A 17,465-nucleotide genomic window follows, 5' to 3' on the forward strand; every position below is an offset into this window, starting at 1 on the left:
AATAAGTTAGTGGAACGTGGGGTCTATTATTGTTAAAAGGTAAAATGTGACAAGTTTTATGGAACAGACGTAAATGAAAAAATGTGACAAAATTTCAAGGATGGAGAGAGTATTTTCCCTCCTCTCTTGCCACCGAACCCTAGATCAAAACTTTAACTAGTACTAGATCTTAATCTTATCTTTATTTTGGTCGTCAGAGCAAAATGATTTTATTACAAAAATGCACATATGTGAAATCATACAAATTTATCGCGAGTAGCATAATTGTTTTAAACTGAATTTGTATAATTCAATATCCGTTATCGAATTTTATGAGAGAGTACTACTCCTACTCCTAGTAATTTACGGTAAAAATCAGGTGCTTGTAGCTCACAGCTCTGCTCCACTCCACTCCACTCCACTCCACTCGATAAGGTAATTGCATTTGCCATATATGAATAGTACAAAAATCCTTATCTTTTTAAACTGTAAATTGAGTTTCTATAAATTCTTTCTTTAAGTTTGCAGAGACAACAATGGCGGCAGTGAGTTTGAGTTTCAATCTGGTAGGGGCGTTCAAGGGGCTCTCCATCGGCTCCAGCTCCTCCTCTTCCTTTTTCAGAGGCGATTTTGGTTCGATTCACGTCGCTCAGAACGCCGCCGTTCTGCTCCCGATGAAGCCGCCGATGACGATTGAGTCGGCGCACAAGAAAGGAGCTGGAAGCACTAAGAACGGCCGCGACTCGCCTGGGCAGAGGCTTGGAGTCAAAATTTTCGGCGATCAAGCGGCCAAGGCTGGCTCCATTATCGTCCGCCAACGCGGCACCAAGGTCTCTCTCTTTCTAATGCTGCCCTTTTTTTTTCTTCAGAATTTAGGTTTTTTTTCTGAAGATTAGGTGCGTAATTTTGTGATTTTGAGTAGTGATTCTCTGAACTGTTTGGAGTTGGCAAGGTATGAGTTTAGGGTTTATTTACGTTATTATTGTTGGATGAATGAATAGAACAATTGGAGGATGCAAATGTCGAAATACGTTACTGCAACATGCATTTGTGAATGAATGTCAAACCTTATTTGTGGAAGCTAGTTTGTTTGAAGGGATTGTTTATGAATGAATGGAACAACTATATGCAATTGGACAGTGAAAGATTGAACGTTGGAGCGTAGAATTGTCGAACCTTATTAGCGCTCTTTGTTGATTTCTTGGATGAAATGTCAACCTTACTGTGCTATATGAACTCGGAGGTGAAAGATTAAACCTGCTATATGCAATTGGAAACAGCAAATTTTATCTGTGAAGTGAGAGATTGGAGATTGAATCTTATTACTCATATTGCTATTGGAAAAAGTAGCAAATTTTATTTTTGATGTATGCAGTTAGAGGGTGAGAGATTGAACCTTATTCCTAGTGCTATATGCATTTGGAAATGTCAAACCTTATTGGTGTGCAATATCCTTTTTGTGAGGCCTTCTCATAGCTTGTTTGATGGATCAAGATTGTCACTGTTATAAAACTCTCTTGGTGCTGATTGCTTAAGATTTCATGAAAATTACCTATCTTCTAATGTTTCAAGAACTTAGCCTATGCTGGCAAGAACCTCATCATAACCTCACGGCTTACACTCGATTATCTTCATCTTCGTTCTTTCAACTTGTTAATCATATCACTATCCCCACAATTTTGTGCAGTTTCATCCTGGCAACAACGTTGGGCTTGGCAGGGATCACACTATTTTCGCCTTGATAGATGGACTAGTGAAGTTCGAGAAGTTTGGACCAGACAAGAAAAAGGTAAGCCTTTTCATCTTCACAAACTTGCAACTTGTGTGAATGCTCAATATCACTCAAAACTACTGCTGCAATAAACAGATTAGTGTCTACCCCCGAGAAGTGCAGCCCGAGAACCCCAACAGTTACAGAGCACGAAAGAGGGAGTCGTTCAGATTACAACGCGAGCGAAGAAGGGCTAGAAGAGATATCAGAGAAGGCCTTGTGGCTGAACCTCAACTGGTTCTTGCCTCTATTCCTGAAGCAGATGAAGATGCAGCGGATTGTTGAGTTTGGTCTAATTAGATGTTGCCTTTTGCCTTTTGCCTTTTGAGTTTGGGTGTATGTAATTTACATTTGGTATTATTTTGATCAAATTTCATTGTATATCAAGAAACAATGAAGGCTTGGTTGATTACAGTTTTTTTTTTCCTTATATTTTATTATATTTAAATTGTTAATTTGTTAGTTTCGACACAGTTACTTTCAAATGTATACCAACATAAAAAGAATAGTGAAGCCAGCCTTGATATTTGAAATGAAATTATACCAATACTATTTAAAATGCAAAAATGAGTAATTTGCAAGTATTTGAGTTATTTAACAACTCGATTATCAGTATTTGAATCAATTATATATATGGAGAATTGAAATAGGCGCTTAGAAGAAAAACAGAAAATCACCAATATACTACTACTACTTAGTATAATAATTATGCCAATTTTAGAAAATTTATTTGCCTCTCCCCCTGATTTATGAAAAATATTTATATACTGTATTAATTTATTTCATAGTCTCATTCATTTAGCATGAGAGAGAGCTATTAATCACACGAAAGCAAGACTAATCTCATACAACAATCAATCTTTGGTCATCCATATCTTCCAAAGAAAATGAGGAGAGCATTACCAAATACAATAGAAAACATCATACTCTCACTCAAATAATTTGATCCTGTAATCAAAGAATACATCAAAAGCTATTCAACCAACCAAACTTTGCTGCTAGGGCTTTGATTGGTGAAGAAACGATACCAAAACAAGATAACACTGCACCAAACTGCAGACGCAGTAATATTCATCACCTTACCTCCGAGAACTACCGTAGAGGTTACGGTACACTGACTTCGTTCGATGGACAAGAATCAAGCTCAAGATGACGGCAACCACACAGAGCCCCGACAGGGTCAAGGAAGTCACGAAGAAGCAAATGGTACCTTTGCACTTTAGTGTTTCTTCAGCTCTCAAGAAGTTTGGGAACGAGAAGGATATACCACGATGTATGTAATTTTGTCCGTGAGCTTGTTTCTCTGCTTCACTGTCGTATATGGAACTCGCGAGAACACCTGACATTATCAGAGAACCTGCAGGGTTGGCAAGGGTGAGGAAATTGTATAGAGCTGCGAATTTTTTCAGACCAAACAATTCGGAGGCTGTAGCAGGTATGATAGCCCAATGTGCTCCATAGCCAAGGCCAACGAGGAGAGTTCCAACGTACATCGAGCCAGGCCATCCCATAGCGAAGAGAAAATGTCCAATCGCCATAAAGACTTGAGCAACGGCTATGGCTATAGGCCTTGGGTATGCATAGTCACTTTTACAAGCAAAGAAAATCGAGTGAGAACGAATACATGATAGACATGATATACTGCTAATCAAGGATTTATTGATGAGTATCGATGAGATTTGTTACCTGACGACTATCTCAGAGAAGTAGCCACCACCAACGCGGCCTAGAAAGTTAAAGATGCTGATCATGGAGACGAAAACTTGGGAGTTGTCATACCCGAGAGACTCACTCATTTGGCCCAAGTTATCAATCACAGTCAAACCAGAACCGGAACCTAGCATAAGAGAGAAAAAGATAAGCCAAAGATCAGCCTTAACCAATGCCTCCATCATAGTGAAATCCTCTCCTCGGTGTGGCCTTCGTTTCTTGATTCTCACTGCTCCTTCGGCAGCTGCTTGGGCAAGTCTCGACTGAAGCTGAGCGATTCTCTTTTGCCTCTCCGAAGCAGGAAGAAGATCTACTTCTTTTGGCTTTTCATCTTCAATTTCACTGAATATGATATCCGGAGACTCATCTCCGGATTTGCTCGACTCTTGATTATCTGGCCTGAGAAGTGACTCTTCTTCGGGTGGTTTTGGTTCCCGAAAGTTCAAGGTGATAGGGATGACAATAGGGAACAACAGAAGGACAAACAGAATCAGAGTGAAGATTGTAATGACAGTCTCGCTCACGGAGACAAGATCTTGTACGAGCATGACCCCCATCAAATAAGCAGCCAAAATGATGCAGACGCCGTAAATGGTTGTGAAACAGTACCCGTCAGACGATCTTACTTGCTTGTGACCTCCTACAGGCCTGATGATGAACATCAGCGCAATGGCCACTATTGCCGGACCAACTGCAATCATAAATATCAGAGAAGCTTGGTCGGGAGAGTGCAGCAATGCATATACCTGAGTCAAGATTGCTCCACTCAGCCCAGCAAAACCCTTGAGTATCCCCACAACTGGACCTCGGTTCTTTGGGAAGTTTTGCACACAAGATACAAGTGCAGCTGTATTGAAATAGGTCTCACCATTCGTTCCCACAAAGATAAGAATGCACATCTGCATATATGAAAGGATATAACAGTCAAAACAGGAAGAGAACCGCGTCCCTACTGTGGAACCGGCTGCAACTATAAAATTTCAAGAACTTTTAACAACTAGAAAGATGCCGTCTTCTGCTTCAAACTTTCATATCGCCAATTATCAATTGATCAAGACCACCAGAAAAATTGACTGATCGGCTATGCCTTCAGACGATTAGCCAACCATTTACATTTCCACTTAAACAGATTTTAGAACTAGTTTTATTGCAGATAAAGCACAAATTACCATTAGCATATGATCCTCAACATCTCCACAGAAACGGAAAGTTATAAAAACACTTTTCTTCAATTATAGGTAGCATCACCAAAACTCGTTTAAGAGAAAAATTCATAGCATTTCATGTGGATATGAATTCATCCCATGTCTAACAGTCATCAACACAACACCTTCATATCATACATATTCCATCTTACTATCACAAGTTCTCAGTAAACACATCCAGAAAACAACCGATTCCAGATAAGGCAAGATCGATTTCATTAATCCTCAACGAACAAATTATCCCAGGACAAGCACAAACATCAACCCAAAACTAGCGGCAAGGAGCTTAGACCTAGCGGCAAGGAGCTTAGACATTATTGCATGAGGTGCCGAGTTCGGGCCCTCTTGATATCAGTTGTAATTTCCTCCTATCTAGAGTATAGGAGTTTATTTGTAATTTCATCCCTTATATAGGCGTTAATTTTTGAAAAAAAAAAGCACAAACATCAACCCAAAACTAGCTAGGAAAAGAAGCAAGAACTTGAACTGAAAAACAAAGACCAAAATCATTCCACATTAGTCACAAAAACATCAACCTCAACTCAGCTGGCATCATTCAAGTTCAACGCCTTAAAATCCCCAAAAAAAGCCCAACAACCAAAACTTCATCTTCAAACCAATTTAACACACGCACACATATACACAGAAGAACACAATATCTCGTTCAAAATCCAAAAGTCAATAGATCAAAAAGTGAAGAACTTGACAAAAAAAATAAGGTAAAAGAACTAGCACTCACAGCCCACAACGGCAAGACAGGAGTTCTTCCAGTGACAACCAGCCAAACCCAACCATATCCAATCAGATTCTGAATCGCCCCAATCAGCAAAACACCCCACAGCGGCAGAAAATCCGTTAAAATCCCAGGTAAAAACCCAACGCTGTCACCCAAATCCTTGGCCACCCCCAATCTCGCAACTTGCTTCTGATTATAGCTCAAATTGCTCTTGATCACCGGCGATATGCTCCCGAATACATAACCAACGCCGCCGCATGATTGCAGCCACATTGCAGCCACGAAAACCAGCCACCGATTGTTATAGAAGGATGTGAACTTCTCTCCGAAACGGCCCATCATTTTGCTTTCCCTCTTTACAATCAGCTCTCAGCTGAATCTGAAAAGCTTTGAGCTCTTGTAGATATTGTTATCTCTCTCTCTGAGACAATTTCACAAACAGTTGGCGTGTGTCTGAGCTGATCTGCTTTCTTCGACAATAAAAGGGATTAAATAAATCCTTTCCACATCCACATTTTTCACGATTGACTGTGTGGAAGGCGTCGAACGACAATCGTTGTAGTTTAGTGGAACAGCTCGATTGAAACTAACCCACGATTTTTATTTTTTTATTTTAATTTTTTTGTGATTATCGTACAATCAAAAATAGAATGAAGATGACATTTAAATAATAAAAAGAAAAATCATGAAATATCTTCTATAATGAAATAAATCAAGAAATGATATGAAATTCGACCAATCACGTGTTTGTAATCTGAATTTACATTACGTAATTTTGTCTTTTATTTAATTGTGTCGTCAATATATAATATGCTGTCATTTAATTATGTTCAACATAGCATGATTAATTACAATAAGTATAATTTTTTTTATCTCTTATTATCTATATGAAATAACTTTATTTTGAATATCAACAAAAAATTACAGATTATATGTAGATGAGAAGATTAAGAAAATATAAAGCTCGAGATTTAAAATTTCTGCTTTAAAATTTCGTATGATTAACAAAAATTCTATCAAGCTTTATAATTTCTATACTAAATTGATGTGTTTTCTTCAAGTATTATATACATTTATTAGTGAGAGACTAAAATTATTAAAAATGAAAAGATATTAATGATTATAAATCATAATGAAAAATAGTGTCATTGACATGATTATTCATACAATACATCCATACGATCAAATTAAAAGGAGAAATCATGAAAAAATAATTACTCGTATATTTTTTATTTTGAGTTATCCACTAAAATTAGTCTTATTTTACGTTTGATTAACTTATTGACATTCTTCCTTTTATTCCAAGAATACTTCTGGAAAATTGCAGAAATTAAATCTTGCGACAGTCAAGCCTCTACCCCAATTATCGACCCTATTTAAGTGATGAATTTTGATCCTACTACTTCCATTTTTTTGGATGTGTGTCTAAATGTACACAATCACAGGTCATTATTACATGTTTCTAAATTGATGCCATATTTATATTACTACCACCTACCGACAATATTACTCCATGTGTTTATATATAGAGATATAGCTCCAGACATGTGTGATATGATTACGTTGCTACCTGTATAACTACTAATATTTATCACGTGTTGTACTTTTTCTATGTATTTATTTTCATTCTAAATTTTAATAATAATAATAATAATAATATTATAAAATTGTCATTAACATTAATAATTTGTATATTATCATAAAATAGTTGAGACTTTATACATTAAGAATTCATTTTACTTTACCATTTTATAATCAATTTATAAAAACTTTTCCAAATTCAATACAATTCACTTGAAAAACTTGCGAGCCATATTAATGACATCAGCTTCTCAAGCAGAGACAAGCTCCAAATAATAATCCATAATATTATAATCTTAATTTCCATTCTTCTATTAAAATCGATGTCCTTTAATTACAATAAACGCTTCAACTTTAAGTTGTAAAATATCTGATGAAAAACCATGAAAGTGCAACAGTCATGTATTTTAAAAAATCGTACATTTACAAGCAAATTACCTCCATACTATATCAAAAATCAATTTGTGGAAAACATTAAAAAAAACTAAATTATATTTAAAATAAAAAATAGATTAAAAAAAACTACTACAAAATAGCAAAAGTTCTTATATTTTCTCACTGCTCCAACATATAACATCATCACCTTGTATGCTTTATCCATAACGAATTAATTTGGACCATTCATATAATAATATCCTTTCAATACTTCACTCTTGGAGGCATTTGTATTACTCCATGTATGATTTGTTCTTATCAATTTCACATTCAAATATGGTATCATAGATGATACTTCTATATGTATATTGTACATAAAAAGTAAAATTTATGTAACTGTAGGACTATTTTTTTTATTTATGTCACGTTTATAAAGTATACTACCTCTCTATGGATATTATACTTGAAAAATTAACATTTATATAATTGTTACCCGAGGTAAGCTACACATGAATAGGTGGGTGGGGCATACATTAAAACTGCATTATAGTATGGGAATGTCTTCATAGGTGTCTACATCGATAAAATTATTAATTATTATACGGGTAGGTATCATTTTTAAATAATACGATATTATAGAACAAAGGGATCCAAAGTCCAAAATGATTAAAATTGAGAGAAATTATACTAGTAGTAATTAATATGGGTTAGGTATCATTTTTCAAATAATAGCACGATATTATGGATGAAAGGGGTCCAAAGTAATTAAAATTTAGAACATTATGATGGAAAATAAATAAAAAAACCTTAAGAAGGGGGGATAATATAATTTCACTATGGTTTATCAAAGAGAAAAAAGATTGATTTAAATTTCGTGATGCAAATATATACCATCTGATATTTTCATCATCACTACCCAGCATTTCGTAAATCTTTATGAAAGTAAAATGATTATGCTTTAACAAAATCTTATAATTAGACGAAGGAGTATGTTGAATTGTGATCTGAATATATTAAAAAAATAATGATTATTTCGTAAAAAAGACGATGAATATTATTTTTGGATAAGCGCATCAATTGTTGCCAATTATTCATTCAACAAAATAAAAATGGGTCATCTGCCCAACTAAAGAAGTCCAATTAAGAAACGTGCAAACCACTCGATAATCAAATTATTCGAAATGTGAGGTCGTAAATGTCTACTAATGTTTTTAGATTAATTTCATACGCATTATTTGTTGCAAATGGTGACAAGAAAGGGCGACAACCCATTTTTTCTATAAATATAAAAATAATTAAATTGGCGAGCATAATCCACAAAAAATATTAACAATATACACGAACACAGAAAATACTAGTAGTAGTAAACAACAAGCAATAACCGCACACTACAAAGGCAGGTTCACTCATCTTCTTTAGCAGTGGTATAGATCAGTAAAAAAACACAATCTCCTCAAACCATTCGACTGAAAATGAATCTAATAAGTAATAACAACAAATAGTAAAAAAATAGATGACACATCAAATAACAAATGTAGCACTATTAAATCAAAGTCCTAAACTATTATACTGTGCTAGTCGACAGCTTTTGTAGATAAAATTTGTCATATTTTGTATTCACCCAATAGGGAATTCAAAAGTAAATAAAATTTAGCCAATTTAGCAAAGTTAAAGATCGATGCATCTCTCGTATCTGAATGGCATATTATCTGCTTTCTTATTTATATAGCACTAATACTCCATGCGTACCATAATAGATGACACACACGAGTAAAAACATGAGAATTTAGAAGATGTTGTTTTGTGTATTGAGTAGAGAGAGAAAATAGTATATTTATATTAATGTGAGATTTTTTTCTTCCAAAAAAGGAAAGTGTGACATTTATTATGGGGCGAAAGGAGTAGTATAGTACTCCCTTCATCCACCAATAAACTTCCCATTTTGCCATTTTCGTCCGTTCACTAATAAATTTTCCATTTGTTTTTCAATACTTTTGGTAATTAACCACACATTCTGTAAACTTTATCTCACTCGCATTTTATTATTAAATTAATATATAAAAGTATGACTACTTTCCACTACCTTTTTCAAGCAACATTCTGTTACATTTCTTAAAATTAATGCCGGGATAAAACTCCCTTATATCGGTGGACGGAAGGAGTATGTTTTGTTGGACGGCTATAGGTAATTATCATTTTATCATAATACGAGTATAAACTTGGACTTATAGAGCTATATATCCTTAAAAAATAAAAGAGGGTTATTGTTACCAAAAAAAGAACTAGGCACAGGGCCCAATTTTCAGGCCCATATTTATTAAACTAACATTAAGCATTCCTTACAAGTAATTTTCTGTTCAAAATTGGCCCAAGGCCCAAACAAATCGACCCTTGCACTATGATTAAAATCAGAAAAAAATATAGAAAACCATGCATGCGGGTCCCACGCAGACGAAGCAATCCCCCAATCAATTAATTATATTTTGTCCATTTATATTAAGAAAATGATAAAATAAGTTTCACTGTCTTCTTTCTCTACTCCGAGTCTCAATCCCCTCTGTGTGAGTGAACGATTTGAGAAATTGACTTGCAGAAAGCAGACTTCAAACCAACAGAGAGGGAAAAGAGGCCAGCGATGGATCCAGATTCTGTGGCGAAGGCATTCGTGGAGCACTACTACTCCACCTTCGATGCGAATCGGGCCGGCCTCGCCAGCCTCTACCAAGACGGCTCCATGCTCACCTTCGAGGGCCAGAAGATCATGGGATCCACAAACATCGTCGCCAAGCTCACCAGTTTGCCGTTCCAGCAGTGCCAGCACCACATCAGCACCGTCGATTGCCAGCCGTCCGGCCCCTCCGGCGGAATGCTCGTCTTCGTCTCTGGAAATCTGCAGCTCTCCGGCGAGCAGCACATGCTCAAGTTCAGTCAGGTAATTTCGTCGAATTCTCATCTGTTTTGTGTTTTTTTTTGGGTTTCTCCTTTGTTTTGACGAGATTTGTTAATCGTGTGATCGGTGGCTGGATTTTGGGGATTGATTAGGTTTTGGGAATTGATTTTGATTTTTGTGGTGTTACCTGTTGGTTCGCGATTGATTTGTGGAATTTGGGGAAGTAGTATAGTTGAAATTGAATGTTGAGTGATTTGGTTTTAGTGTGTTTAATTTTGTTAAGTGTGCCTTATCCGATGGAAATTTTGGAGATAGATACCGTAGAATTGATGAAAATACTTCATTGAGATTTGGTACTCATTAATAGGAAATAAATTGAATAGGATTCAGAGATTGAAATGCAGGTTTAAAAGGAATTTTCGTGAAGTAGTTAATTTTGCTGAATGTGCCAAATGCATTTAAGGTTTGAAGCTGGAAATATCATCTGAATTTCTCCATGATATCATTGTGGTGTATAACTGAGAGATAGTTTGTGATCTAGACTTTAGTGATCTACTTATCTTTAGCTTGATAGCTGTGGGTATTCTCTGTTTTCAAGTTTCTACCTGTTTGTGTATTCATTATGAAGAAGGTTATTGCAGTTTGAAATTTATAATGTGATATCATCCTTTATTGCATGTTTATTGGAGCAAAATGTTGATTGCTCTGCTCTTGTAAAGTCCAGTTAAGTGAAATGTTGTTTGATTTAGAACTATAAAGATTTTAAGTTGACCATCATTGTAGTCACTTTGAGAATATTAATTACTGCAGATGTGATAATCTAACACATAAACATTAGGCGTTGTATGGAGTATCTCTGGAAGATTGGAACTATGTTTTCATGGTTGTAACTGTGCTCGCGTGCTTGTGGAATGTGTCAACATTGGTCGTTAATGGTTTAATATTTAATTAGTCATGTCACTTTGTTGATACTTTGAATGCCGTATAAATGATGAGGTGAAGTTCATGTGAACTCAATTATTTCATCTAGGTGCCAAATGTCCTACTTGATGTCAAGCAGGGACTAGGATTTGGATTTTATCCCAACTGCTCATGTTTTGGCTGATGACTTAATAATAAGAAATGAATCTGCATAATTCTTATTTAGTGATAAATAAACTGTGATGTGGAGAACTTTTTTGGTTTTGCAAGCGTGGTTAACACATTTTCTTAATTGAGTGCTAGAATCTTATTTTTATTGCCTTTTTTTTCATTTTCTTCCTTGTTTTTGCTCTCCATCATCTGTGTAAGAAAGATTTAGATTTAGATTTTTTCCCAACTTGGAGTGTTGGATTTTACGTGTAAGAAAGTTTTCTAGTTCCATGATGCATATATTTCATTGCATGTATTAACGATGTTATTAACATGGATATGCTCAAATGCGGCATTGTATGAAACCACTAAGTTCTGGCAGGCAGGCAAAAGTGTTACCGTCTAGAGACAAGTGGCTTAGCCATCTTCTTATTCACGCGATTGTGAAAGCATTGCATGTAGTAATAAATTTAATAATGGAATTTGAAATGTTCTGCATCATATTACATGTACCTAGATGGATTGTGAGGCTCATTTTCATCGTAATCATCTCGCTCAGTATCATCATACCGGCAACTGATCTTCAAGATTTCCTCATGAAAATACTCTTGTGTTCGTCTGAAAATTATCATCTCACTCTCGCCCCACGTGTTTTTGATGTGCAGATGTTCCACCTGATGCCAACTCCCCAAGGAAGTTTCTACGTGCTAAATGATATTTTCCGCTTGAATTATGCCTGAGGCCGGCAGTGCAAATCAACAGAAATAGGGGCTTGACCAAAATTTGTTTGCCTATGCTGTTTTGTGTTTTAAAGTAAAAAACAATGCTGCTATTCCAGAAGTTGGATTTAGCTTCATCTGCTTGGGTGTTTGTGTATTTTTACTAGTTATTCGTAATGATTTCTGTTGAGTTTCATTACCATGACTCTCTCTTTACAACTTTCTTAGATGAACTTGAATATGTTTGTTGGCATTAAGAATTGAAGATCACAGGCAGTTGGATCACATTGGGACAGAGCAAAAATTGATGAATTAATCCATTTTTATTTTAAGTAAACTGAGATTTGGGTTTCATTTTTTTTTAGCATAAATTCTTAGCTTAGAGTCCATTTGTCACGTTATTCTAACTTGAACTATGCAAGAAATGCTTTTCTTATTTGGTTATGCTACGCCTATCAGCATGGAATCTTCTTGCGAATAACTATGAACGATTAATTTATTTAATTGGTCTTGCCCAAAACAAATATTGAGCCTAACTAACCCAATTGAGTTAGATGAATGTGATCGATTTTTATCGAAAAAACAATATTCCGATAAACTGATGGAACAGAGTCGAGTTTATTGAATGGTGTCGGTCGATTTTCAATTCTACAATCACAATTAGTCAATAATCAACATTGAACAAAATTTAGCGGAAAATATGAAATTTCGACTCAAATATGATAAATTTGATTTCCCAATTCAGTAAATAATACTCCCCCCTCCCTCCCTTAAATATAATCTAATTTTTCCAACTTGATCCGTCGATTAAAACTAGTCCACTTTTATATTTATAAAAAAATTTCTTAACACATTAACGCTATACATATCTTATTTACAATATTTTTAATCTTTTCTCCTTTTTCTTCTCTCGCAAAATAAATACGCGTAAGAGCATCCACTATAGGGGCGGCGCGCCGGCCGGCCCCGAACCGCCGTCGCCACGCCTACCTATAGCGTGGGGAGCGTCCGCCCCGAGGCGGACGCATTTTTTGGGGCGGAAGGCGCCGATAGGCGCGCCGGCAGAGGCTGGACACTTTTTTTTAATTATTTTCAAAAATTTTATAATAAATACCACTCCTCCACACACATCTTCACACTCCATCCATTCATCCACTCTCAAAATTTTCACTCTCTAAAAATGCACGATGGAAACGATTATTGTTATTCTAAGACATCATTAAAACAAGAAACCAGGAATGGTCTAAGCAATCTTGTTTTTCTGCGTCCGCCCTGACGTGAAGAATGTCTGTCCCTAGGCGTAGATATGAATGTCGAGCATAACGAGGAACAAAACAAGAAGCAAGCCATAAATCACAGCATGCAAAACAATGGCTAGAACACTGGTTTTCATGTTAAGGAATTCAACTGGCTTATTCTTACCAGGAAGCTGCAAAACTAGTCCTGGACACAGAAATGCAAATAGTGCAGTGGCTATCATCACTGCTGCAAAATCAATCATTTTTACTATTTTTGAAAATAACTGTGTTGCGTGTGTGTGTTTTTTTATAAATAAAATGGTTTTCGGGAGTTCTGTGTTGTTGCAAAGATATAAAGAGCTGCTGCAAGAAGAAGAATATCTAAAAGGGTGTTTGGGATCAATTGGAGAGGTGAGAATCCCATAAAAGAGAAGTGGAATATTTTAAAAACAAATGCTACTTCAACTTTTTATCTTTGAAAGTTTTGTTTATTTTTCCACATTTTTTTTTATCTTTTAGATATCTTTGGATCTTCCTATCAAAGAACTGGCTGGCTCTTTTGGTGGATGGTTATTTTTGTTTGGATTTTGGATTTTCGGACAATTTAATTTGGATCAGATTAATTTTTTTACTTCTGATTTCCAGAGCAGTTCGGATTAGATAAAAATCTGATCTGAAATTCGAATGCTCATCCCTTGTCTGGTTTTATAGTAGCAAATATTGAGGTCTACAGTCTACTCCATTTTGTGTGCTGGCCAAGGATTTGGGTTTTTCATAAGATTGAGGTTGAGATATGTCGAGATATCTACGATTATGAGACGGTATGATGTCTCTATTAATTATTGATTCATCGTGCAAAAGGTGTGTGACTTCATGATTTTAATTTGATTTAATGGTGATTCATCATGTGTGCAGATAGGATAACTTTTTTTTGTTGATCTTCTATTGTATTTTGTTTCGTTTTCATAGAGGCTCCGTCATTGGATCTCGGTAGTTTGTTGCACGGTGAATCTATGATAGATCAAGTGTTTTTTATATTCCATTGTTTATTACTCCCTCCATTCCATAGTAATGAAGACGTTTCTTTTTGGCACAGATATTAAGAAAAATTATGTTAGGTGAGTTAAATAAACGGATAATAAAGTGGAAAGTGAAAAAGGTAGAGAGATGAAGAGAGAAAAAAATAAGAGAGAGTAAAGTGAGTATGGAAAAATGTGTTATTTTTACTAAAAAGATAAATGACTCTATTACTATGAAATGTATAAAAATGGCAAAATGACTCTATTATTATGGAACAGAGGGATTACTCTGTAAAAGAATTATTGGGCTGCATTAAATATCTATAGCCCAATAACTCACAATGGCCCATAAAGCCCGATTCCATCCAAAGCAAACAAGCCTGCCGGCTCGGCTTGACAAAAATATTATTATTCATTACTATTATTATAAATATAGGTGACAAATCCAATGTTCATTTAGGCATTGTTTATAAAGTACTCCAAATAGTACTGTACACTTCATTCTACAGATAAAGCTTCGAACATAAAACTCTCAAGTCTATCAAAGCACGGCAAACATAGTACTAAGGGAGAAGAGATAAAATGTCGGTAGATTTGGCACCGATCCTTATATCGGTGATATTTTTCGTGGTACTGTCACCTGGGTTATTGTTCCAACTCCCTGGAGGCAAGAGGGGGATAGAGTTCGTCAACATGCGGACAAGCGGCCTCTCGATCTTCGTGCATACGATAATCTTTACCGCTATACTTTGCATCTTTCTTCTTGCCATTGGAGTGCACATATATGTTGGGTAGCTAGATGCTCAATTTACTTGTGTTTCACTTGCCCTAGCTACATTATTGATTTATATTTTCTCTTTTTTGCTATTTTGTTGATTTTGGAATTTCTCTTTTGCGAGTTACTCCACTATATATATCAAGAAGGGCATGAAATTGAGTTTTATTATTGTCAAATTTGCAATGAATGATGTAGATTCCACTTTACCTTAAGTCAATTTATTTCTAACATAATGCAATGTACTCCTAATTTAGGGGTGGCAACTCGGATATCCGTAAGAGTGGGAGCCGACGGATATCAAGTATCCAATACTCAATTTTATGGGATCGAGTACAAAATCATATAATAGGATTTGATATGTGAACTACGTATATACTCAATTAGTACACAATTTACTTTTTAGGGTGTTTTTAAAATTATATTTAGGGCTAATATTATCGTGTGATGTATGACGTGCAATATTTTAAAACGAGAGTCAATACCGCAATTTTGTTTTATTTTGTTTACAATGGAAGTTGGTGACAAAATAAATCATCTCCAAATATGGAGATTTAGATATAGACAAACATACAAAGAAATCCTTAATCGACAAACATGGTGCTCTCATATCTTCTCCAACTCTTACATAGGCCGGCCGCACCATATCTTATCTTGAATAATTCCACACTGCAATATAACACAATAATAGTTTAGTATATTTATTTTTTATAATAATCATTTAAATCAAAGAACTTGATCAAATTATGACAAATCCTATAAAATTTTAAAATAAAAAGTATTAAATGAGAAATTTTAATTTTCACAGTTGTCACCTCCGTAATAAAATAACAATCTTTTTTATTAATCATTCAAAATGCCCCTCCCTTAGGCACGAGTTGGTATCACGATTTTCCCTTCTTATCGAGATAAATTTGTGATAATTTGAAGGAAGTCACTGAATAACTGATAATACTTAAAAAGGAACACAAACTTTTGAGGTTAAAGTTGATGGCTTATATTTCTGTCGGGAATTGTGTCTCTGTTTGAAAACCTCGCTTCATTAAAATAAAAATAGAAAAAAAGATTATACTTCACATGCATAAGTATAACTATAAAAATTCATACTGTAAACGGACAAAAAAAAAAAAAATTAAAATTCATGATTTAATCCGTTTTCAAACTTTTTGCGACTGAATTATCGATTAAAAGAAGATGAAAGTGTGTGTTATTAGTTATTACTAACCTGAGACAAAATTATAACGAGGCGCAGGCCAGAAAATGGCGCGGCTGATTCTGGACAAATTGGAAAGAATTTCGACAAAATAAAACAAAAACATGAGCGTTATGACGAGCGGCATGAGCGTGATGCCGACGACGAAAGCGACGGAGATCCCGATGAAGAGCAGCCGGGGATATCTGGTTCGGCGGCGGCGGCGGCGATCGGAGAATGTCGATGAACATCGAGCACAGCTCCTGTAGAGCTCTTGTTTGCTCATCGTTTTCACTCATTTCTCTTTTGCTTTCCCTCTCTCTTCAATTATGAGATTTGAAGAGGGAAGAGGGAAGAGGGGAAGGATGCATGGTGCCTGCTACAGCCATGCCGCTTATATTACTAATATTTGAAACTCTCTCCGTCCCCAAAGAATATGCATTTTGGGTTCGTCGGCACAGATTTTAATGTAAAATTGATAAAGTAAAAGAGAAGTAGAGTGAAAAAGTAATTAACGTATTGTTATTGGAGATTGAGTCTCACCTTATTAGAGTGAAAAACTTTCCATAATTAGAAAATGCATATACTTGTGGGACGGACTGAAAAAAAGGAAAGAATGTATATTTTTGTGGGACCGAGGGAGTAATTTGTACCGAATATAAGAAGGACAAAAATTAAATAATAAATATTGTTGTATGATTGAAGAATTTTAGATAAAAAAATTTGATGGATTTTTATTGGATATATATATATATATATATATTAAATACTCACACTAAACATGAAATTAGAAAATGTGCTTGGAAAAGAAAGACATACCAAACATTTTTCGAGCACATAGAATGAATGTATTGTACTATTACCTTGGTTAGAATTTTATTTTCAAGTACTTCTCAAGTGCAACATTTAAAACTTCCAAGAAGGAAGAAATCACGACCGGTAATATAATTCCGAGAATCATGTCATCGGAAATTCAAATTAAATCCGAGCACACCTGTGGTGCTTGTATAAAACTTCAAGAATTAGGCAAAACTTGGTGATTTTATTCTTTCGTCCATTTTCATCGTTAGTTGATTTTATATTTTTATGTGTTTGTTCCATGATTTTATATGCTTGGTCGTTTTTTTATTATTGGCAAATAAAATTTAAAGAAAAGGGAAATGGTGATCCATTAAAAAGAGCTAAATAAAAGGCTGAAATTAGC

General features: G+C 35.2%; 3 protein-coding genes across 4 annotated transcripts; 2 read left to right on the forward strand and 1 right to left on the reverse strand.

Moving 5' to 3' along the window:
* Window positions 1-251: 251 nt before the first annotated feature.
* On the forward strand, window positions 252-2,212 carry LOC121793032 (50S ribosomal protein L27, chloroplastic-like). Of its 2 annotated transcripts, none has more exons than XM_042191222.1 (4): window positions 252-414; window positions 501-809; window positions 1,667-1,768; window positions 1,847-2,212. In XM_042191222.1, the coding sequence occupies exons 2-4, from the start codon at window positions 516-518 to the stop codon at window positions 2,033-2,035; spliced, it is 585 nt and encodes a 194-aa protein (XP_042047156.1). In that variant the 5' UTR covers window positions 252-414; window positions 501-515; the 3' UTR covers window positions 2,036-2,212. The 2 variants fall into 2 exon arrangements, with proteins under 2 accessions (XP_042047156.1, XP_042047157.1); XM_042191223.1 differs by having other exon boundaries at window positions 253-414; window positions 508-809.
* A 355-nt stretch (window positions 2,213-2,567) lies between these two features.
* On the reverse strand, window positions 2,568-6,011 carry LOC121793034 (protein NUCLEAR FUSION DEFECTIVE 4-like). The gene is made up of 3 exons (XM_042191224.1): window positions 5,405-6,011; window positions 3,437-4,359; window positions 2,568-3,337 (listed from the first exon to the last, which is right to left on the reverse strand). The coding sequence occupies exons 1-3, from the start codon at window positions 5,741-5,743 to the stop codon at window positions 2,830-2,832; spliced, it is 1,770 nt and encodes a 589-aa protein (XP_042047158.1). The 5' UTR covers window positions 5,744-6,011; the 3' UTR covers window positions 2,568-2,829.
* A 3,858-nt stretch (window positions 6,012-9,869) lies between these two features.
* LOC121767621 (nuclear transport factor 2B-like) lies at window positions 9,870-12,233 on the forward strand. The gene is made up of 2 exons (XM_042163948.1): window positions 9,870-10,289; window positions 11,984-12,233. The coding sequence occupies exons 1-2, from the start codon at window positions 9,993-9,995 to the stop codon at window positions 12,056-12,058; spliced, it is 372 nt and encodes a 123-aa protein (XP_042019882.1). The 5' UTR covers window positions 9,870-9,992; the 3' UTR covers window positions 12,059-12,233.
* Window positions 12,234-17,465: the final 5,232 nt, after the last annotated feature.

Source organism: Salvia splendens, chromosome 2, assembly GCF_004379255.2.
Source record: "Salvia splendens isolate huo1 chromosome 2, SspV2, whole genome shotgun sequence".
NCBI classification, from domain to species: domain Eukaryota; kingdom Viridiplantae; phylum Streptophyta; class Magnoliopsida; order Lamiales; family Lamiaceae; genus Salvia; species Salvia splendens.